The 24,692-nt window shown below is 42.5% G+C and overlaps 1 protein-coding gene across 1 annotated transcript in view; it reads right to left on the reverse strand.

Annotated features, from left to right (window-relative positions):
* Nucleotides 1-2,493: 2,493 nt before the first annotated feature.
* The window catches only part of Fam20b (FAM20B glycosaminoglycan xylosylkinase), a 37,179-nt gene continuing 14,980 nt past the window's right edge, over nt 2,494-24,692 (reverse strand). Inside the window, exons 3-8 of the mRNA XM_051186038.1 lie at nt 21,759-21,845; nt 18,723-18,832; nt 11,329-11,500; nt 9,132-9,323; nt 7,895-7,954; nt 2,494-6,025 (exon numbers count right to left, since the gene is read on the reverse strand). Of these exons, the coding sequence (XP_051041995.1) occupies nt 5,794-6,025; nt 7,895-7,954; nt 9,132-9,323; nt 11,329-11,500; nt 18,723-18,832; nt 21,759-21,845 (853 nt within the window). The 3' untranslated portion in view covers nt 2,494-5,793. The remainder of the gene's footprint in view (nt 6,026-7,894; nt 7,955-9,131; nt 9,324-11,328; nt 11,501-18,722; nt 18,833-21,758; nt 21,846-24,692) is intronic.

The following is a 24,692-nucleotide window of genomic DNA, read 5'->3' on the forward strand; positions in this document are numbered from 1 at the left end:
CAGACCCGAAACCTACCAGAACGGAAACTCAAACTGGTGTCCCGGATTACAGGAATCCGGAGACCGACTTGAGCCCCTGTCCGGAACAGGACGCAGCCTATTCTGGGGGCATGCCTGTGACCTCAAGGAAGGTGACAGCAGCCCTGAAATGGCCACTGCCAACCACTCAGCTGTGCCTCCCACATAAGGACTCCCTTTGGTGCCCAGACCTCGTAGGAGGTCAGCTTTCTGCCAACCCCACAACAAAGGGGGGGGGGCAAACAGGAGGCGGGTTGTTGGCCTGGAGTCAGCTGGTTGAAGAAGCTGCCTAAGAATATTAGCAGACATGGCAGCATTCCCGCTGTGCTACACCCGGGTCTGGCTCCAGGGTGCTAGCACCTAGCCTAACCCATCTTTTGTTTAGCAATTAACCATGTTTCTCTTGACTGAGAGTTTTCCAAGGGTACAAAGCCTATACAAAACTTGTTTAGAAAGAAACCCAGAAGTACCTCCTGAATCAGCTATTTGGAAGTTTCCTCAGGATGTTGCTGTGGTTTGGTTTTTGAGACTCTGTAGCTTTGGAACCTGTCCTTGAACTCGATCTGTATAGACCATGCTGACCTTGAACTCAGAGATCTACCTCCTGAGTACTGGGATTAAAGGCAAGTGCCACCAACGTCCAGGCAGGTTTTGAAGATGTGGAAATCTACTTTTTAGATGTAAATTGGAGAACAATAGAAGTAGCCCTGGGCACGAAGGGGAAGGGTCAGTCCATAAGGTTCAGTCCTGAGAGACTGACCTGCCCTGCATCCGAGAAAGGCTAAAGTGATTCTTAAGGTGCCTCTGAGTTTTTTTTTTTTTTTTTTTACGGACTCACACCTTAATCCGTGCAAGCAGGTTTGACCTGGACGGCCAAGGTGGCCCCTGGTCCTTTGGAAAGGAAATGAAACAATATGGAGTAGTTGGAGATCGGCTTTTCGGCTTTCATGGCTGCCAATCCCGCAAAAGCAAGAGGAAGTCGAGTCGGGGAGACATTTGTGTTTTGGAAACCCCCGAGTTAAGGGGAAATTACATCATGTGAGAATTACATAAGTTAGGATAAGTACTTGTCCACTCATAATTAAGTTTATGAAGCTGGCTCAATGCGCATGGTGATGCATGCCTTTAACCCCCAATACCAGGAGGCAGGAACTCTCCGAGTTCAAGGCCATCCTGGTCTACATACTCACCAGCTACGGTTACATAGTGAGACCTTTTTAGAAAACATTAAGCACCCAGGCTTGGTCCTAAGGTTAGTATCATGGGGAGGTGGTGGAAATCAGTCAGGGATGAACCCTAGTAGAGAGAGGCCTTTGGGTTATTGGGTGGGTGGGGTGCATGTTCTTGTAAGAAATTATGGGTGGACCGTTTTGGTCTACCTACTGCTCCCTGGCCTGAGTATCGAACTGGACCCTTCAAGGCTAATGAACCAAATAAACCTTTATTTGCCACAGTAGCAGGACACTAGCACACAACTTTATGCTTGTTTGCAAACATTAACTCACTCAGTAAACATTACCAGTCTGCATACTGATTTTCTGAATGAGCCCTATTTACTATTTGTAGAACTTGGGCGTGCCTTGCTACTGGGCTATCCCCTGATTGCTCCACCCATACTTCCGTAATAAGGATGCAATGAAGAGCTGTCAAATGACTGCTTCATATTCAGACCAGCCTGGTCGAGAGTGAGTTTCAGGACAGGCTCCAAAGCTACACAGAGAAACTCTGTCTCATGCCATTTCAAGTTTGTTCTGCTTCATGCTTGTGGTTGAAGGTGTGAGCCACCATACCTGTCTGCTGCCTCTACCCCACCATCACAGACCCTTATCTACAGAACCGTAAACCCAAACATAACCTCTGCAAAAACAGACAGTGCTCTTAACCTCTGAGCCATCTCTCCAGCTCTTGGCTGAGGGTTCAAGATACTGGACTTCCATTTCAAAAATGAAAGTTCTTGGTACCCTAAAAATTCTATTCAGTGGAACCAGCTCTTTGTTTCTGCCTATGGGGCACTGTGCTGCCAAGTCCTGCTAGGTAGGATTCATAGTTCTTCATCTCACAAGAAGCTTCAAGAAAGGAGCTAACTACTAAATACCCAGGAAGCCCTTTAGACAATGACAACTTTAAAGTCTGGTACAACTGACTGTGTGGGCCTTTCAAAGACTTGTGAGGACGTCTGTGGCGCTCACCTATTGGGAAATTTAAGTAAAGGCAAAAGATAAAACATTTTGTCCCTTAAAAACAGGAAGAGCGGGGCATACACCTTTAATCCCAGCACTTGGGAGGCAGAGGCAGGTGGATCTCTGTGAGTTCGAGACCAGCCTCGTCTAGAGAGCGAGTTCCAGGACAGGCTCCAAAGCAATAACAGAGAAACCCTGTTTCAAAAAACCAAACCAACCAAACAAACAAAAAACAGGTAGGAAAATGGAATAGGAAGCACCAGGGAGAAAAAAAAGTATTAACAGGAAAACATAATACAATAATATATATTAAAATCTTTATTTTTTTTTCCAGAATTGAAACCCATAGAACACATTAGAAATTTGTTTGGTTTCTTACCAAGTACAACCTCTGTCTGCACAACAGCTCCAAGAGGAAATCCCAGGCAGATCAAACAAGAGGGCAGTGATGCTTACACCACCTTTTAGACAAATAAATTAACCTCCCAGTAAGTTATTCCCAGCTTACCCCAATAGTTTGGGGATCACTGTAAGTCCTAAAAACTCATGACAGTGCAGTACCCAGTCCCCATTCACCACCCAGACTAGGGAAATACAGGGGAGAAAAGCCAGCCTCCCCCATGGAACAAGTTTCACAGTCAGGTCACCTGGCTCAGCAGACTGCTCAGGAGATGCTTGGTGGATGTGCTAACCTTTACTGGCCAAGTCCTTTCTCAGAGTCAGTCAGCACTTCCTTGTGTCAAAGGAAATCCATGTTCCTTGGCAGAATACAACCCCAGCCACATTGACCCAAAGCCCTCTACCCACCATCCCGAAAGTCAGATCACAGGCACAAGGGAGCTTGCTGACCACAGCTGTTTTATGATCACAAGAGGTTGTTTGCTGATCAAAGAGATCCAGTGAGGAATAGGAATGAGAAGGGAGGCTGAAGGAGTGTAGTGCATGGGGATGGAGAGCCAAGGCATGAGTGTGTGAAAGAAAGCATGGATCCTTTGGACGGCAATGCTGTCACAGCACTGAGAAAACAGAAAAGCTGCTAAAATAATCTGTAATAAATGTAGCCGAATTCCTCCATTTTCTTCTTAAAATTTAGTCTTGACATTAACCCTGAGTGCAAACAGGGAGACATGCCTTAAAAATACCACCCATCTTCAGCAAACCAGAGCGTATTGTTTTAAAAGGAATTTTTATACAATGCAGCCTGAGACTAAGGAACAGTTTGAGAATAAAAAGTCTATACCTAGATTTCTCCTTTCAACTTCAGAATACATATATTTAAGAAGTGGGAGCAAATGAGGAATCAGCGATGGGTTCTGGTTTTTTGGTTTTGTAGTAAATGTATCCATGTATTCAGATGTTCAGCTGGTAAACATAATTTGGAGCTGACTTACCTCCTTCTGGTGACCTGATCATAACAGCCCTAACTCTAGTCAATGACCTAGAAAGAGACCAGAATTACAATACTTTTTAAAAACGCATCTATCCTTTTCCCCAACACAACTTCCTGTCTATAAATTTGGAGCTAGAAGCTTGTGACCCTCCCCTGCCAGCCTTGATGAGATTCACCAACAAAGCTTAATCCAACCCCACTTAGAACAGAGATTTATATTCTAACTGCTGTCACACCACTTTGGCTCACTTTATCTGCTGTGGATCTGCATATCTCCTAATACCAGGGTGTGAAAATGAAGTGTGACATGATTTCTGTGACTATGCTAAGGAAAAAGTTGTTTTCCTGAGCACCCTTTCTACCTGTTCTTTCCTTGGAAGAATCATGTGCCTTCAACATTACAAGTGAGGCTCCTGTCATTCACTTTACCAGTGTCCGAGTGCCGGGATGGCTGACTGCTGCCACCTGCTGGCTCCCACTTTTGCAAGCAGTGACCACACTCACCTCAAGTTCAACCGTTAATTTGCTGCACACACAGCAAGTGGCCTGGAAACTGGACTCAGTACCTCCTTTTGTTAACACTGTTTCAGTGTTTTGTGCTAATATTTGTTTTCTTAAGTTCAATATCCGCATTAAAAAATGCAGCCAAGTCCTTAATCTACTTCAAAATATACATAAAGTGTACAAACTTTCCTAATTTCATGCCTTTTAAAAGTTGTTATAGGCTACTAGGTTTCAATGTGAGAAATCTGAGGGCTTAAACTCAAAAGGTAGTTGCCTCATGCCAGGCTCCATGGCTGGTACTAAATGTCAAGCATGGCACTGAAGGCTGGTCTTGACAGAAGTCCATAACTGGACAAGAGGTGTAGGGAACACACAGCTCTGAATGCGGACGCCATCCCTAGCCCTCAGCTGTAATTTACCACAGCTCTTCCATGCCAAGCGACTTTGCCAGAGCACACAACTAACCCTGAACTTGACAATGCTGCAAGGAGGTCAAAGAATTCTACTAAGTACACCATCGGGTCAGAGCTCCAATGTGAACCAAAACATTAAGGATCTTTGTGGTAGTTTCGGTTTCGAGGCTCAGAAGGCTTAAGCTCTTTTTCTCTGTTACCTGCAGGGCCCATATCACAAGCTCAGTCCAGCTGCCAGCAGGACACTTTCTCATAAGAAAAGGCACAGACAAGGCCATCGCTGATCAAATGCCTTACACCTTAGAAGAGAAGCGAGATCGGAGTATGGTTGTTTATACTTACAATCCTAGCATGTGGAAGGCTGAGGCAGGAGGACTGCTGCCAGTTCAATGCTAGCCTGGGTTATACACCAAGTTCCAGACCAGCATGGGCTAGAGTAATAGCCTATAGTCTACCCCAAAATAAACAATGCCAATGGAGGGGGCAGTGAGGATAACAGAGATCACAGGTACCAAACTTGTATTATTTCTGCTTGTTTTGCTACTCTGGGCAAAAGATGGGCATGAGGGTAAGTCAGTGTGTGGCGGGCATCATGCTTGGATTGTAATCCTATTTCGTTTAGAAACGATTTTGGTTCATTTGAACAGGACTGGAAATGAATGTTTGCTTCGGACACATCTAAGAACCTAAATACGGGGGAAGCTGATTTTCACTAAGGCAACCATCCTCCTGATTCTACAGAGTGAGTCCCTCCCTCTTCTCTTCCCTGAGATGTCAAATCCACAGCACTCATAGCTAAGAGCTCCAATACCCTCCTGACCTTCCCTTCCTCTATCTACCTTAAAATGGGTCTCCAGCAGACTGTGCTATTCTGTCTGATGACACTCTGGAGGAGCAGCACATTTAATTATCTGACTACTTCTGCCTTTGTTTGTTTGCTTTTAAAGACACAAGGGACCGCAAAGTCAGTCTACAGAATCCATGGGTGTGGAGAAAGGACGGCAACTTTCATTCCAGACATACTCTGGAACCAATTCCTTAGCCAGTGTCATGCCTGCTTGTCCTTTGGTGTAGGAATAAGACTGACCCGAGCCGGAGCCTGCTGAAGATGCCAGGTAACCTCACAGACAAGCTCCCATGCCGACACTGCAGAAAACACCAAGCACTCCCAGGACCACTGTCTTCTACCACCAAAGCCCGCTGCTGGCCATTTGCAGGCCATCACATGCCATTTGGAATTGATTGTGCTGTTTCTCTAAAATCAGTGCCACTTGTTTCATGTTGAGAGTTACAAGTGGGAGAGCGGCATCCTGTCTTCCACAAGCACAGTGTCCATCCCAAACTGGTCAGTACACTGCTTGACTGTGGCAAGGACATTCAGAAGCCGCTGGTCCACAGTGTCCAAGTGTGGATCAGAGAGCACAGGGGAGATGGGGTCGTGGGCCATGGCAGATTTTAAGGCAGACTTTAGCACTCCATTCTTTAGGTAGTTCAGTCTATTCCAGGTTGAAACCCGAATGCTAGAAGAAAAAGTTTTAAAAGAAGTTATATAACATCATCCTATCAAATTCTGTACAAAGCTTGGATACAAGGTTTTTAAAAAAAACATGCAAAATATTTCAACTAAAAAAAAAACCTTCTATTTCATACTTACTCTTTACTAAAAGTAAGATGTACTGCCATGTTGTAAATTTTTGGGAGATACATATACAAAAGCCAGGCAGTGGTGGTACACGCCTTTAATCCCAGCACTTGGAAGGCAGAGGTAGGCGGATCTCAGTGAGTTCAAGGCCAGCCTGGTCTACAGAATGAGTTTCAGGACAGGCAGAGCTACACAGAGAAACCTGGTCACAGGTCACAAATGAGATATTTACAAAGATTCAGACATATTCATTGCAGGAAGAGGAAAACTGAACCAATCTAAATGTCTAACAAGCGAGAACTACTTCAAAATTATGGCCAATCCATCAGGGAAATATCAAGCAGCCATTAAAAAGGTTTGAATTCAGTGGCATGGGGAAATATCCATGATAATTATGTTGAGAAAACTGGAGAGAACTTCCATTCCCTGTCTGCAGGGAAAATAATGTGCATGATTAGAGCAATGGAATTACAGGGTTAGAATGAAGTTCATTGTGTTAACAGGAGCTATTCTCAGACTGCTCAGGGTGATTGTAACTTCATTATCTGAATATTTCTGAATTTTTAAAAGTCAACCATGACTTTTAAAAGTCAATAGAAAAATATTTACTCTAAGAACATTTTTTTTTTTTTTGGGGGGTCAAGAGATGATGGTGCACACCTGTAATCTCAGCACTCAGGAGGCAGAGGCAAGCAGATCTCTGTTAGTTCAAGGCCAGCCTGGTCTATAGAGCAAGTTCCAGGACAGACAAGGATACAGAGACAAACCATATCTCAAAATACAATCACCAATGGTGGTAGGGTGGGTGGGGGTATCTACTTTTTTGGAGATGTAGATGGCTCAGCACTTAAGAGCATTTATTGCTCTTGGAGAGGATCCATGTTCAGTTTCCAGAACCCACTCTGAGTTGCTCACAGTTGCCTGTAACTCCAGCTCCAAAGGACCCAGTTTTCTCCTGGCTTCTGCAGGCACTGCATTCAGGAACACACAGTTCCAGAGACAAACACAAAGACACAGACACATAGACAAAATTCCCTAAGTTATTTCACTAACTAACTGCTATGGTTTAGGTATTTATCCCCAGTAACACTCATGTGGGAATTCCGTTGCCACCGTAACAATATTGGGAGCTGAGACACTAAAGAGGCCACCAGTTCGTATGGGCAGAGGTCTCAGTGAAGCTGATGCAGCATGCTGCAGCTCCGTCTCCTGCCAAGGTAAAACAGTAAGAAAGCTCTTTCAGGGTGCCAGAGTTTTGATATCAGGCTTCTCAGCTTGTAGAGGTATGAGCCAATATATTTTGTTCTGGGGTTGGTAAGATGGCTTAAAAGGTAAAGGCAGTTGCCACATAAGCCTGTTGATCATGGTATCATCTCTGGAGACCATGTAAAGGTGGATGGAAAGACTCAGGGTAGCCTTAAATGCACAGAGATCCACCTGCTCTTGCACCTTAGGTGCTGGGGATAAAGCCCAGCTAGATTGTTTTTAGCAGGTGATAGGGATATTAAGCCAAACAGGCATGTAATACTATAGATACTACAAACTTACTGATGCAAAATTCAAAATGATTTCTCAGCTTTGGGTGACCTGCCTGTGTTTCCCTCAGCACTGTCAGGCTTTACAGGGCTTCTGGGTTATAGAAGTAGGGAAAGCAACCAGGATGTTTTAAGGCCAAGAAAGCTGATGTACTGGTACCTGAGCCCGAAGGAGGCAATGCAGGCAGGCACACCTGCTATTCATAACTTACATGCAACACTGATAGAGAGGGGCGAGGATGCTTCTCTCATCCAGCGAGGGGTTCCCAAAGCTGGAAATTAAATTAAGATAGTGAATTAGATCAAGTATTTGTTCCCTTCTCAGCATCAAAGCAAGAGCACATTCTGCAAAAACCCAACTGTGATCCTAGATAATTTCATGCTCCAACAGCTCAAATCATTTAAATTAAAAATAAGCCAGGCACAACTAATTAGACACAGGATCATTAACAGCCTGAACTAAAGAATCAAACAGCAAATAAACTCATGTAACAAGCACGCTTTTCCTGTCAAGATGCTGTATGATGCTGTGGTACATACATACTGTGAGTTCTCAGTGCAAAGGGTGAATGCAGAAATCCTAAGCCTAGACAGCTTTTAAAAGGCTCTCCCTGCTACAGTCCTCCAAAAGACAAGTGTGTATATTACTTCCAGAATCATTAAAACCTTATTCCTGCAAGCAAACCTGCTGGCAGCTTCAAACCAGAAAAACTGTCCAGGGGCAGACAAACGCATAGCAGATATAAAAATGGCATTCCATTAGGAAAGGAATGATGATTCTGGGAAAATGATCCCCTCTCATTTCTTTTTTTCTCTGTGTAGCCCTAGCTATTCTGGAACTTGCTCTATAGATCAGGCAGGCCTCAAACTCACAGAGATCTGCTGCCTCTGCTCAAGCGCTGGGATTAAGGGCATGTGCCATCACCACCTAGCCCCTTCTTTTCCTGAAATCTTCCTTTAGTGACTGGAGAATCTACTAGCCTTGATGACAGTGCAGGCAAAGCAGCTGCTATCCTTTGAATATTTTTGCTGCCCCCAAATTCTTAATCCCCAGTGCAAGGCTAAAAGAGGTGAGGCTTTTGGGAGATTCAGTTCAGGACATTTGGATCCCACGCCCTCCCACCCCAGTCCCCAGGCTCATCTCCTAAGGCATTAACTGCCAGCATGCAGCACTATGAGGTAAAGAAGTCTTCAGGAGCTGGGGCCCAGTGGGAGGAAGTTACATCACTGGTGTGCACTCTTGATGGAGATTTGCTCTGAATGTGCTCCCAGCCATGATGGTTCTGCCTCATCACAGGGCCACAGGCAATGAAGCCAACAAACTCCTGAAACTGAAAGAAGCCCTACGAGTTGACTTATAGCAGTATTTGTGTCTAAAAGCTAACCAGCACAGTGCCCTAGAGAATGTACCTTTTTCACACAGATACTGACAAGACAGTCCTGCTGTACCTTTTGGCATTATCAAGAAGGATAAGCATGCTAGCGCCTTCATCATCTTGAAAGCTTTCATAGTGATGGCGGTCGGCGTTGCCAATCAAGTAATCAAAAACAGCAGTGTCAATGATGTCCAACAGGCGTGGGCCTGAGTCATAGGGGGATGTTTTCTTCACAGCATCACAGTAGCTCTCATCATATTCCCACCTGGAGGCAAGGAGCATCACAAGGTTTTACCGAGTACCAGCTACACCTGCCTGTATGGTTGAGCTCCTAAGAGTCCTACAAAAGCCATGTGCAAACAGTCTGGTTGCCAGCTTGATGTTATTTGGAGGTGGGGCTTTGAGGTAGAAAATGAGCTGTTGAGAGGAAGCCTAGGAGGAGGATATGGCTACCCTGGCCTTCTTTCTCTTACTGCCTGCTTCCTAGCCACCATGAGGAGAGTAACTTTCCTCCTCTACAGCCTGTGTTGCCTCAATACTGTAATACCATAAGCCTCAAAGCAACATTGGGCTGAAATTTCAGGAGCTGTGAGCCAAAAGAACTTTTTTTCTTTTAAACTATTAGGCATTTTGTTAGTGACAGAAAACTAGTGAAGAAATTGGTACCAAGATAAGAGTCATTATTGTGACCACCTCTAACAGCAAGATTCAAAGGCTGTTAGAGAAGCAAAATTAGAAAAGTTTAGAGAAGCAAGCTAAGCACAGCAGAGAATGCTGGAAGCACACATTCCTGGGAAGCTTTGGTAGGGATAAGATTTCAGCAGGAATAGACAGCCAAAGCTGTGCTGATAGGTTTGGGATGGAACAGGGACTCCACTGGAAATAGACTAGAGGCTTATCATGTTGGACTCTTAAGGAAATCTGTCTATGTTTTACACACATCCTGAGACTTTGCAGAAACGGCTTATACAGTAGAGGCAATCTCAAGGGAATTACTGGCTGCTATTAGCCATATTTACTGTGAGAAGTAGAAGCAAAATGCGGAGCAGAAAGATATGAAAAACTTGTAGTTGCACCAGGAAAGAAACACATATAAAGTTCAAGCCAAAAAGGGTTATAGCTGCTGAAAGACTAGCACCATTAGGAAAGACAGCTTGAGGCAACTCAGGAACCTGCAACATCCTGCCCTGGATAAGCTCAAGATAGTGCTAGACCTTGGCATCATCCAAGTGATGCTAGTATTGTAGGCATACAAAACAAGGATTGTGGGGCTACTCCCACCAAGGTTCCAAAGGGGTCTTGAGAGGTTGGAATTCCTGCAAACAGTCCAAAAGTGTGATGCACGAAGCTGTGAAAGTCAAGACAAAGCTATGGCATATGTATGTATGTATGTATGTATGTATGTATGTATGTATGTATGTATGTATGTAGTTTTATTTTTGTTTTTTTAGACGGGGTTTCTCTGTGTAGCTTTGGAAGCCTGAACTGAAACTCATTCTGTAGACCAGGCTAGCCTTGAACTCAGAGAGATCCGAATGCCTCTGCCTCCCAAATGCTGGGATTAAAGATGTTCATCACCACCACCTGGCCACTAAGGCTTATATTTAAAAACAAAATATTTATTTGTGTGTGTGGTGTGCGTGTGTGTATATGTGTGTGTGTAAGTAAGTGTACCACATGTGTACAGTTGCTGGAGGCCAGAGAAAGCCTTCTGATCCCTGAAGCTGAAGTTACAGGTAGTTATGAGCCCCGAATTGAGAGCTAAAAATTCAGGTCCTCTGCAAGATCAGCAAGTGCTCCTGACTCCTGAGCTACCTCTGCAGGCCCCCATGGTGCACCCTGTGGAGCCATCAGGAGCTGTTGAACCTTCAGGTGTGATGGCAGTTAAGTCACTGGGAACATGCCTTGAAGAGAAAATAGGGATATTCCAGGGAATCCCCCTTAGTGGGTTTGCTCCTGCTTTAATTTCTGGGAGCAATGACACAAGCAGCTCTTCTGCCACCACATGCTGCTGCAGTGATAGACTTCCACCAGAAGCCCAAAGCAATGTGGCCAAGTGATTATGGACTGAACTTCTCAAACTGTGAGCCAAAGTTATTTTTAACTCTTCTTAGTGACAGAAAGATAGCTGACACATTGGCACTGCTGGAAACAGGGACAGGAGCAGGTTTGCTCATACTCCACAATTATTCTTACTCTTGGATAGATGGCTGGCTCCTATTCAGGAAGGGCAACTGGCATGGTATAGCCAAGAATGAAGAAGCATTTACCTGGCCAATTTGCCTTCTCGGTAAGTCCTGCCCCAGGGGTGTCGATGTTTCTGCAGGGGCCACACATCTGGAAGCCAAAGTGTGATGGATCCTTCCATCATGTCTCCATCAGCACACGCTGGCTCTGTCTCTCGGCAGTAATAGCACTTGCCATAGAAGCATGTATTATTCCCTGTAGGATAGAAATTAGTCTGATACACTTAAGGAAGAAAATTAAGAATCCAAATTCTCCCCCCAAACAAGATCAAACAGCTAAGTAAACAGCCATCACAAAAATTAAAATCTTGATGTTAGTCCATTTCACACAAGTGTTTTCCTATATAGGTAATAAAAACAGACAGTGTAAAAACAATCCCCAATAAATGAAAAGCTATATACTAGAAAGCAAATCTTCCTGTGTGTTCCTTCTACCCAGCCTCTCTTCCAGAAGTGAACTACCATCACAGTCTTGCTTTCAACCCACAATAATTAATGGAAAACAATGTCTTCCTGTTCTTTTATCAGAGCTGAGGTTTTGGCCAAAGTGCTCAGAGGAGAGAGTTTGGTCACATATGGGGGAAGTTGAAGCAGGTAAGTAAATATACTGAGGAGGATAATGGGAAGTAGGTTTCTCACAGATAGAGAAGGAAGATGATCAGAGTAAATCCTGACATGAATTAGAATCCAGATACGGGTTAACACACACCAAAAGATAAAGACACAGTGTATGTATGTGCATTTACACATGTACCTGTGTGTATATACATGTATTTCCTACTCTGCTCTTCAAGAGAACCTAGAAACCATGAGATCTTACTCAAGTATCGGCTCCCGGTCCTTCTCCCTCTTTATCTTGTGGCAACAGGGCCTCATACATGCAAAGCAAGAATTCTACCTACCACTGAGCTATATACCCAGCCCTCTGTTTACTTTTTGAGGCAGGTCTTGAACTTACAAAGCCTACTTCCTCAACCTCCCACATAGCTAGAATTAAAGGCTAGCTATACCACAAGGCCAAGCTTCACATATCCTTTCCTAAAGTCTATTTTAATACTACTTTAACAGGCCACAAAAGGCCGCAGTGGCGGTGTGTGTGTGTGTGTTTGTGTGTGTGTGTGTGTGTGTGTGTGTGTGTGTGTGAGAGAGAGAGAGAGAGAGAGAGAGAGAGGGAGAGAGAGAGAGAGAGAGAGAGAACAAGCAGGTGCCTCCAGGGCTGAGTCAGGGAAGGTACTAATGAGCCTGGACTATACTGACATCACCAGCTATTTAAGTAAGTACTCAGAGAACAATGAGAACATTCCAAGGACATGATCTGGTCTGTAGGGTTCCAATGGTCATGACTGCAGTAGTTAGAATATCAACATAAAAATAATAATAAGAAATTACAACTCAGAAAGTTGAATTCAGTGAATTCATCATGATATGGATAAAGAAATGCATTCTAGGGTAGTGTCTAAACAGAATTCCTACCAAGAAAATAAAAACAATGACAGAGTTATAAATCTACCACTTTACAACTATCATAATAACTGACTTGTAAACACAAATGATCAATGTGCTAAATCTGGGGATGAAAGTTTGATAAGGAATGGAGTATTTACATAGTTCTGCCTGGGAATGTGATGCTAGCTGGTAAGCTAGCTAAGCTTTTGCTTAGCATGCATGAGGCTCTAGAGTCAACCCCACCCATTACTGGAGGTGGGGATTGGAAAGCAATTAGGTATTAATATAGTTGTGGAGTACTCTTGTATAAACAACACCTCCCCGGCTCTGAGATTATAAGTATATGCCACCACCATGTTTAAGTTGGGAGGTTAAGGCCTTTTACAGTTTTTAAAAAACATTTATTTAATTTTATGTTCATTGGTGTGAGGGTGTCAGACCCTTGGAACCAGAGTTACAGGCAGTTGTAATCTGTCAGGTGGGTGCTGGGAATTAAACATAGGTCCTCTGGAAGGGTAGCCAGTGCTCTCAACCACTAAGCCATCTCTCCAATCCCAAGGCCTTTTACATTTTGATAACTAGTCAGCAGTTCCCTCTTTTGACAGGCATGGTAGTACACACCTTTAATGCTAGCACTCGGGAAAAACAGAAGCAGTAGGTTTTCTGTGAGTTCGAGACCAGGCTGGTCTACATAGAGAGTACCAAGACAACCAGAACTATATAGTGAGGCCCTGTCTCAAAACACCAAAAGAAAACCAGCTATCGGGGATACAGATATGGTTTAGTGGTTAACAGCACTGGCTGCTCTTCCAGGGAACCTGCCTGGCAGTCCATGATTGCCTGTAACTCCAGTTCCAGGGGACTGGACTCTGAAGGCACTGCATGCATACACTACACAGACACATATGCAGGCAAAATTTCCATCCACATAAAATAAAAATAAATCATTTAAAAAGAAAAAAACAAAGAAAACCAACCAAAGACTCTCTCTTTGCTTATTTTTAGGACCATCTTCACAGTTCTTTACTCTCATGATTTTTAAAATAGTCTTGTCTGTTTCCTACTCTAAAATATCTGTTAGTTTTTCTAATGTAATCAAATTTATAGTTTTCTATTTTGGTAATTAAACATTCTATATGTGTTACTTTCAATTGGCTGAAATAGTTTTTTAAAGAAATCTTAAGGTTGCTGGGTGAATGCCTTTAGTCATAGCACAGGAGGCAGCGGCAGGCAGATCTCTGAGTTTGAGGCCAGCCTGGTCTACAAAGAGAGTTCCAGTACAGCTAGGGCTTCATAGAGAAACCCTGTCTCGAAAAACCAAAAAGGACACACACACACCATGAAAGAGAGAGAGAGAGAAAGAGAGTGAGAGAGAGAGAGCTTAAAGTAACAGTGCTGTAGTTGACTAGGTTCTGTATAGTACATACATATTGTGATATTCTGCTGGACCTGGGAATATAAGCAGGTGGAGGCGGAGACAGGTAGATTTTAGGCCTCTCTAGGCAGCTGGCCCAGATGGGGATTTCCATGTCAGGGAAAGACCCTGTCTCAAAAACAACCACACAATGAAGATGTGCCTGAGAAACAGCCAAGTTGCCATCTAGCCTCCATGAACACACATGAACAAAAGACAGTTGGCAAAAAATACTACTGGCTCTTAAACAAATGAACAGATGCTACACATGGAACAAAACCCCCAAAAGTTTCAGGATGTATTAGTATTATTGTTATTTTGAGACAGGGTTTCTCTGTGTAGCCCTGGCTGTCCTGGAACTCTCTCAAAACTCAGAGATCTGCATGTGGCTTGCTCCCTCCTGAGTGCTCAGACTAAAGGTGTGCGCCATCGCCCCCTTTAGGATGCATTATTAATTATGGTGAGAGGCACCATATATATTGCCACAGATAAGGTAAATTAATTGTCTATGAGGGGTAATGTGACCATATCCATTAAAATTCAACATGCACATGACCCACCACTTCAACTTCTGGAAATTTCTACTCATGTGTGAAATGGCATATGTACAATAGCTGTAAATACAAAATACTGGAGCAATATGTAAGACCAATAAGGGATTGGTTATATGAATTTATGGTAAAACTATATATATGTTTTATATATATATATATATATATATATATATATATAGAGAGAGAGAGAGAGAGAGAGAGGGAGAGGGAGAGAGAGAGAGAGTTATTTAAACTATATATAGTTATATAAAAGTACATAACTATAAAACTATATTCAAAGAACACTTTGTAACTAGTTGCGACAGCTAATCTTGGTCCTTATTGAGTACATCTGGAATCAACTAAAACCCAAGTTAGGCATACCTGTGAGGGGTTTTCTTGATCAGACTATTTGGAACAGGAAGACCCACCCTGAATCTGGGCCACACCTTCTGGTGGTAGCCCACATAAAAGGACACAGAAGGCAACTTTTGATTTTCCTTCTTGCCCTTCCTCTTGCTGGCAATTCATCTATCTTGTTGCTGTGGCATTCCTTCACTGGTATTGGAATTAACTTCTTGGTGATTCCAAAGCACACTGAAGACCAGCAGCTCTCCAGGATTCCTCTAGAATTCCAGTGCCAGATCAAGACGCTGTACATTCAGTGTCATGGACTAAACAACTATTGGACTCTTGGCATTTCCACTGTGAGACAGCCATTGTTGAACTATTCAGACCACAACCTGTAAGCCAGTCTAATAAATCCCCTTTATGTTTTTTCATTCTCTCAGTTCTGTTATTTTAGAGAACTCTGAATAATGCACTAGTCAAACAACAAAAGAATGAAGATGTTCTTAAATGTAACATGAAAGGTTTTCATAATACATTAAAAAGAATGAAATATAGAAGCGACAAATAGTGTGCTGTAGTTGTATAGAATGGTAAAACTAAACACAAATATATATTTATATTCATGTAAAAAGGAAACCAATTATTAAGAGAGGTTATTGCTAGGCCAAGAAAAAAGAATAAGATGCAGAAGTACATGTAGTATACCATATAGCATGTAGAATGGTAGCATTAAATATAAACAGGTATATGTATAAAAAGAAATAAAATACTAACAGAGGAACTGGAAAACACGTTACTGTAGTCCTTTTGATGCTTGAAGCATGTTAACAAACTAAATAAATTATTGGTTCAAAGAATTTAAACACATAAAACAAAACAAGGAAATCCAAACCCTTGAGTTTGGCAAATAAGAATCTTATTTAGGTAAAGAAGTATAATGTATTAAATAAGAGTTTGTGGTTTATTCAGATTTCTGGAGTTAAAATATAAACTTCAGAGTTGGGGCTGGAGATGGAGCCCAGGGACTCGTGCAGACTGAGTCGGTGCTCTCATGAGCTATATTCCCAGCCCCTGAAATAGAAGCTGTTTTAGTAAGGACTACACGATGCTAAGCAGCAATCCAAGCATGCCATCCCTCCACTGTCAGGTGGTGAGAAGAAAAATGTCTGTGCCAATACTCAGTGTGTGCCTGACACTCAGAGACCAATCAACAGCATCTATTACTCTCAATAATCTCAGCCTTAGCCTCACAGACTACAGCCAGGATTTCTGCATCTCTTAGAATCCCCATGACAGTGCCCCTTACCAGCAGGAAATAGTTTGGAAAGAACGACGCCCAAATTCCCAATTATTGTCTATAAATGTTTGTTTTCATTTAGATGGACTTGGTTATATAAAATAAATAAATAAAATAATTAAAAAAAATAATAATCTCAGCCTTTCTCCTTTAGCTACTAAATGTCTAGTTCACACAGACTCCTGGATGTTCCTGAAACAAAATACCAAAATCAGATGTGTTATTTCTTTCTGTGTTTATTCTTTTCCTCACACCACTCAGTAACTCCTTCTGTATTCACTTGACTATCCAATCTAGAAATCTGGAGTCATTCTTAAGTTATCCTTCCTGCCTATTGCTCCTCCATGCTGAGATGCTTACCCCACTGCTCACAGTCCAGCCCGTGAATCTCTTAAGTGTTATATCCCATCCTTACCTTAGTTCCGTCTCTTGAAACCACTTCTATAGCCCACCAGGGCTCTCATCCTCTCATTCTCCCCATCACTATTCATCCTCTACAATACTGCCACAATTAGCTTCCTAAACTCAAACACAGTCATGTTCAGATTCTCTAAACAGCTCCCCAGTGCCCCAGAGGAGTCTCAACCCCTTAGCATATGCTCTTCAGTGACCCTGTCCTGACTACTTCCTCTCTTCAGCGCTGAACCCACACACATCTTCCACTTGAGCTCACATTCCTCCTGTCTTCCTAATCACCCTTGTCCTCCTTCTGTCCTCAGCCTGGATCAATGTTAAGTCAGGGGCTAGTGGGGTGAACTGGATAGAAAAGCAATTACAACTTTATTTTCACTAGCCTCTATCTGAAATTTAGTTTTTCAATTATGACAATAGGAACCATAACATTAGAATTTCCTGCCACCTTGTCACTGAAATCAGTTTTCCATATTGTATTACCATCCTTGTAGATTTTTTTTTTTTTTTTTGAGACAGGTATTGCTTTACCTTAAAGTATAAGTCTATTCATTTTAGTTCAATTTCTAATGTCTGTTTCCCAACATTTATGACATGAAGTAAAATACCGAATCACCAAAAAAGTCACCACCAAGAGGCCAAGACAAGGGGACACAGCACCTCTAAATTCTTTGTTTATCATGTTCCCAACGAGAACAAGACTCAGTAGACCCTGTGCTTCAGCGTAGGATAATGGGAACCAGAGCCATGGGCGTCATGCCTAGAGTCACAAGTTATATATAAACTAATTCTTGGCAAGGGGGTGGTGGGTCAGACCTTTGATCCCAGCACTCAAGAAGCAGAGGCAGGAGGATCTCTGTGAGTTCAAGGCCAGCTTGGTCTACAAAGCTCCACAGAAAAACCCTGTCTCAAAAAAAAAAAAAAAAAAAAAAAAAAAAAAATCAAAAACAGAAAGAGGAAAAAAAAAAAAAAAAAACTAAAATCAAAACGACAAAAACTAATCCTTGGAGGAACAGTGGTGACCCAAATGTAATTCTACAGTGGAACTTCTGGTTGCCTTACAAAGTGGCTTTACGTTTCCTCTATTCTTTATATTTATTTATTTATTTGTGTGCATATGTTTATGTGGAGGGGCATGCACCTAGAAACCAGAAGTTGATATTGAACAACTTTCTCAATTGCACTCTACCTTATTTTTTGAGACAGGGTCTCTCATTGAACCTGGAGCATAATACCAAGTAGGTTACACTGGGTGAATAGTGAGCTTCCAAGGGTCTGCTTACCTCCGTTTTCTTAGCACTGGAATCACAGGTGCCCCTTCCAAATCTGTTTTCTTTTACATGGGTATGGAGATCCAAGCTCAGGTCTTCATGCTTGTATAGCAAGCACTTTACCAGCTGAGCCATCTGCCTAGCCCTTGGTTTCCCTACTTCTCGGGAGACAGTTCCCAAGAGAACGTGTGTGTGTGTGTGTGTGTGTGTGTGTGTGTGTGTGTATGTATCAAAAACAAAAACAAAAACCACTGGGTCATGGTGACACATGCCTTTAGTCCCAGTACTTGAGAGGCAGAAGCAAGCAGATCTCTTTGAGTTCAAGGTCAGCCTAGTCTATAAAGTGAGTTCCAGGACAACCAGCACTATTACCACAGAGAAACCCTGTCTTGAAAAACAAAACAAAACAAAAACAAGGACAATGATATGCAGACAGTATCAATTTAGGGCAAATGAGACTTAGATGGAAGATTAAACAAAAGTAGTTATCACTTTTACTAGAAGTATATATTAGGAAGGGATTCTTATTTCCCATATTCCCCATTAGACCTAATTCACACACTAACATGAGAGCAGGCTTTTACATTCCCTTGAGTTCTTTAGGTATGAAAGAGATGCAACTAGCTTATTCAAAGATGCCCCATTCTTTACCTTACTGACCACGCCCTATTTAAACATCCTCCATCATCTCTTACCTACAGTTAGGAAGGTGCTCAACAGCTGCTCTGTGGCCACCGGCTTGATCTCTGTCCGAAGATTAACATATCTGCCAACCACCAAAGGAGCTCGTCGGAAACCCAGAATCCTAGTTTTGAAGGTTGGAGAGAAGAGAGAAATCTGTGGGGATGTATTTTAAGTTGTCTCAAAAACCATGGTCAATCCCATTACAGATAAAAAGGTTTTGGAGGTGGGTAGGGCACATTTAAAAGTCTTTCTTTCACTAGAAAATACCTATTTTGTTTTTATTTTCTTTGTTGTTCTTTTGTCTTGATTAGTTTTTCTACTTTATTCTTTGAGAACTTCACATCATGTACCCTGATCCCACTCATCTCCCTGTTCTCCTCATCTGCCCTGGGCCCTTACAACTTTCCCCCAATATTAAAAAAACAAACAAACAAAACAAAACAAAAAAAACTATCAAACCAACCAAACAAACACAAAGAAGAAAAGGAGAAGAATCTCATCATGAAAGCTGTAGTGTGAGCCATTGAGTTACACTGTTAACCCTATAGTCCTTTCATCTCTACTTACAAGTGTTCATTGCAAGGAGACACTGTTCAGGTCAAGGCCTCTGGTGTCTGTTAAGACTATTGATAATGGGCTCTCACTGGGGTGCCTCTTGGATATCCTGTTGTTGTCCTATTTCATGGGGATCCTGTAGTTTTGGATCTGTAGGTCTGTCCCTTTCTCACATTCCAACAGTTCATAGATGAGATGGATGTTGGGGTGGGCTAACTCATAATACTGGTTCTGGGTCTGGGTAGTAGCTGGGCTGGTCAGCCTGCCAGCCTTCCTCCATTGTCACTACCTGGATGAGCTCTCCAGCACTGCCTCAGCCAATCCATCCAACACAGTCTGCAGCAAGGAGCAGGGTCAGTCCTCTTGCTCTTAGGCCCTAGGGTCTGGGTTCTGGCTCATCCACATTGACACCACCAGGGCCAGCTCCACAGTCTTACCCAGACACTCCTTTAATCCCTGCACTGGGGGGGTGGAGGGGCAGAGGCAGGGGGAATCTCCTTGAGTTCGAGGCCAACCTGGTCTACAGAGTGAGTTCCAGGACAAAACCAAACAACAACAACAAGACAACAAAATTAACAATGCTTTAAGGAGTATATGAATTGAATATTTTCCTGGCAATAAAACATTATCATTTTAGTAGGTGAAAATAGTAAGCTATGGTTCCAAGAGGATTTTTAAGTATTTCTAGTGATAAGAAATCCACCCCATAGTTATTAGCACTAATTATTGCAGTTATTCTTTTAACTACTTATGGTATTTATTTTCCCATTTTAGTCTTTTTAAACAGTAGCCTGCTTGGCTGTTTAAGCATGGGAATTGAAGGTGTACACCACATGCTCAGCTCTGCTTCTATTTTTTTAATAAAATGTTTATTTTACTTTATATGTATGAATGGTTAACATGCATGTCTGATGGATTCCCTGAAACTGGGGTTACAGATGGTTGTATAGGTGCTAGGAATTGAACCCAGGTCCTCAGGAAGACCAACAAGTACTCTTAACCACTAAGCTATCTATCCAGCCTCCAGTCCTCTGTGTTTGTGACCCATATTCTACTACAATATGTGTGTAAACATATGAAAAATTCTTCCTAACCAAGAAAAAGGCAAAAATGTGCCTCTTCTTTTCTGATTTCCTCATGTTTTTAAACAGCTTCTCTTTCTCCTGCTGTCTCACCATGGCTGGGGTTGCCTATAAGCAAGTGCTCTACCCCTGAGCCACCTCCCGCCCTAGCCCACAATCATGTCTTTTAGTGTCACTATGGCAGACTGAAAGAGAACATGTGAGGAGGAATTGGGATACCAGAGCTTGGCTAAGAGGTGCCTGTAAAACAGTATCAATCTTTCTAGAGGGCTCTATATCCTCAAATTTCTGAGACAAAGTTTTGCCATGTAGAGGTTGGTTTTAATCTCACTATATAGCCCAAACCACTAGTCCTGGTGTCTTTGTCTCCTTGTATGGAGATTACAGGTATGTGCCACCACAACTAGCTATTGTTTACATTAGAATTCATGGTGATTTTGTTGTTTCTTTTTAAAAAGACTATTCTGATTTTGAAGTTGTATATATTTTGTGTAAAAAAACAATAAAGTCCATTTTCAATTCCATGCTATATAGTTAAGGTGATAAGTCAGTATTACTTAAAATAAAAACAAAACAGCAGAGCTATGAGGCCCAATTAATGGCCAATTCAATACAGAGATTTGAATTCAAACTTCTGTTTTCATTCTGACATTTTATTTACTGATTATTATCTTCAACCATGTTGACATAAGGCATGCCAAGAATGAAATTACTGGGGTTAAAAATATTTAAAAGTCTGGGGTTAAAAATATTTAACTCTCTTGAGGCTGGACAGATGGCTTTGGCTAGGAGCACTTGCTGCTCTTGCAGAGGAACTAGATTTGGTTCCCAGCATCCACAGCAGCCTACAACCATCTGTTAACTCCAGTTCCAGGGACTCCAATGCCCACTTATGGCCTCCCTGGATAGTAGACACACATGTGATACACAGACATACATGCAAGAAAAACACTCATAAACACACACACATACATACACACACACACACACACACACACACACACACACACACACACACGAAAAATATTTCAGTCGGGCAGTGGCGGCGCACACCTTTAATCCCAGCATTTGGGAGGCAGAAGCAGAGGGATCTCTGTGAGTTCCAGACCAGCCTGGTATACAAGAGCTATTTTCAGGACAGGCTTCGAAGCTACACAGGGAAACCCTGTCTTGAAAGAAAAAAAAAAAAAAAAAAAAAAAAAAAGTATGTCTTTAAAAAGATTTCTTGTATTTTGTTTTTAAGGCTGCACCCAAATATTAGGTATTTACAGAACTACAATGGCTAATTGTACTAATCCACAGCTATAAATAGAGAACAAGCCCATGTTACAGCTGCATCACTCACTTCTTGAGGGAGTCCACAAGTTCTCTGCAAGAGATGATGAACAAGAAACAGGAGATTCCACATACCTGTCCAAATGAAAGGCTGCCACCTCTGCATTGTGTCTGTCATAACCAGCATATGGCTCCCCTTCTACCACATAGTCTCTGCTATACCTGAAAGAGAATGGGAAGCACAGATGTAGACATGAATCCCATCAGTATTGGAAGTGACAGCACACAAGGTAGAATACACACTTGAGCAAGCCTGACCTGCTCCCTTTGTCAACCCTGAGCAATAGGTGTTAACACACAAGGCTGGAAGATGAAGAGATGAGTGGAGACAAAAATCCAGAGCACTGTTTTTGAATAAAACATGGATGACATTTGGTTTACTCATAAGAAAGTCTTTCCGAGCAGTGGCTTTTTGTTTGCTTTTGCTTTCTTTTTTTTTTTTTTTTTTTTTTTGGAGACTGGGTTGAGGCTCTCTAAGGTGGCCTCAAACTCAAGAGATCTGCCTGCCTCTGCCTCCCAAGTGCTGGGATTAAGGGCATTCACCAGCACCCCCAACCAGGAAGCTCAATGACTCTATATACAATTTAAACTCATTAATTGGGGAGGAAAAAATATTAAACTCACCTATGGCTGCTCACCTGCACTCCTGAACCGAAGGGGACCTATAGGGTTTTAGAAGGGATCTGAGAAATAGAAGCTGAGACTCAAGTCAAGAGCAGTCCCGATGCACATAGGATTTCCAGTGCTCAAACCATGGAAAACAGAACTACAAAAGGTAATAGAATACAAGGTAAAACCCTATCTCTAAAGCACATTTCCCAGGCAAAATGATGAAGTCCTATTAGAAGGCAATCATGCACCACCATCCCGGTGGCATCCGTTTCTTCTCAGCCTGATCCACATACCATGCATAAAGTTCCTAGTACAAGTAATCACTCAGAGTTTCTTAGGTTTACACCAGCTGCCTTTAAATTGTCAGTTTTAAAATACCACTGCAGCAGGGCTGGAGAGATGGCTCAAAGGTTGGAAGCATTGGCTGCTCTTCCACAGGTCCTGAGTTCAATTCCCAGCAACCACATGGTGGCTCACAACCATCTGTAATGAGATCAGGCGCCTACTTCTGGCACACATGGAAGCAGACACTAATAAAGATTTAAAAAAAAAAAAAAAGAAAGAAAGAAAGAAAGAAAGAAAGAAAAGAAAGAAAAGAAAAGAAAAAAGCCACTGCAGCAAAAGCTGACACTGTAACAAGCACCCTTCTCTCCACCACAGGTGTAGGTGGCCAAACAGCTGGGGAACAGTTCTTGAATATATTTTAGGACTTCAGCACATTCACAAGAAAATACAAGATGAGCTGTAGTACTTCCTCCAGCTGAAGCATTGTCTAAAGTCTGCTCAGAGTGAAGAGCATGATCCTAGAGGCATCTAGGAACTTTGAGGGGGAAGCTTGAGAGCAAAGAGGAATAAGAATCAAAGCGAAGGAACCCAATGGAATTGGTCAGAATTCCGTGCTGTGTGCTTGTGTTTTCTGTGTGCACAAATTTTTATGTGTGTGTGTGCTCATGTAGGCTAGAGGATACCTTGGTGTCATTTCTAAAGCACCATCTAACTTTTTTTTTCTTTTCAAGTTTTATTTATTTATGTATTTTAGGTATGAGTGCTCTATCTGCATGTACACCTGCATGCTGGAAGAGGGCATCAGACCTCATGTGGTTGCTGAGAATTGAACTCAGGACCTCTAGAAGAGCAGTCAGTGCTCTTAACTACTGAGCCATCTCTCCAGCCCCCATCTAATTTAAAACCAATTTTTTACTGACATAGAACTTATTGTTGGCCAGTGGGCCCCAGGGATCCCCAATTCTGCCTCCTCAGTACTGAGATTACAAGCATATATCACCATGCCTTGCTTTGTTCACACTTGTGTGTATGAAGATGTGCTTGCCTATGTGAGTGTGTGTAAGCCAGAGGTTGATGCAGGAATACCTTTCTCTATTGCTTCCTACCTTACTATTTTTGAGACACAGTCTCTTACTTAAGTTTTCTGCTTTAACCAGTGTAGCCTGAGTAAGAATGATTCCCACAGACTCATATAGTGTTTAGTCACCAGGGAGTAGTGCTATCTGAAAGGATTATAAGGGTTAGGAGGTGTGGCCTTATATACTGGAGGAAGTGTGCCACTGAGGGTGGGCTTTCTCCAGCACTACTCCTGACTGCCATCGTGCTTTCTGCCACTATAATGGACTAAATGTCTGAGACTGTAGGCAAGTCTCCAATTAAATGCTTTTTTTTTTTTTTTTTTTTTTTTTTGGAGTTCCCTTGGTCATGGTATTTCTTCACAGCAACAGAACACTGAATGAGATAGCTAGACTGTGAGCTAGCAAGCCCTGGGGAGCCACCTGTCTCTAGCCCCAAAGTACCAGGACTGAAGTCACCAACTCCTAGCTTTTCATGCAGATCCTAGGGATCCAGCCCAGGTTTTCATGCTTGCTCTGCAAGCAGCTTACCCACTGAGCTCTCTTCCCAGCCCATGCCTGGTGTTTTTTATGTGGGTTCTGAGGACCAAACTTACCAACTGAGCCATCTTCCTAGCCCTGAGGTCTGAAATTCTTTGCTCATGTTTTAACTACGTGAAATATGAAAAATTAGAATTCTGGATCTCATTTTCCTCATCTATAATCTCCAAAGGCCCATTCAGCATGTACTAAGATCATTCACTTTTACCTAGTCTTAGGTCCCTGCTTTATGTCCCCTTTCCAATATAACTGCATTTATTCCTGTAAAAATCAATTTACTTTAGAATGGATACTACTACATGGGGGGGGGGGGGAAGGGTGGAGTTCCATACAGGGTTTCTCAATATAACCTCTCTAGCTGTTCTGGAACTCACTCTGTAAACTAGGCTGGTCTCAAACTCACAGGGATCTGCCTGCCTCTACCTCCAAGCGCTGGGATTAAAGGCATGCACCATCATCGCCCAGTGGAAAAATCACTTTTATAATGTAGTAAAAG

This window comes from Phodopus roborovskii, unplaced genomic scaffold, assembly GCF_943737965.1.
Source record: "Phodopus roborovskii unplaced genomic scaffold, PHOROB, whole genome shotgun sequence".
NCBI lineage: Eukaryota > Metazoa > Chordata > Mammalia > Rodentia > Cricetidae > Phodopus > Phodopus roborovskii.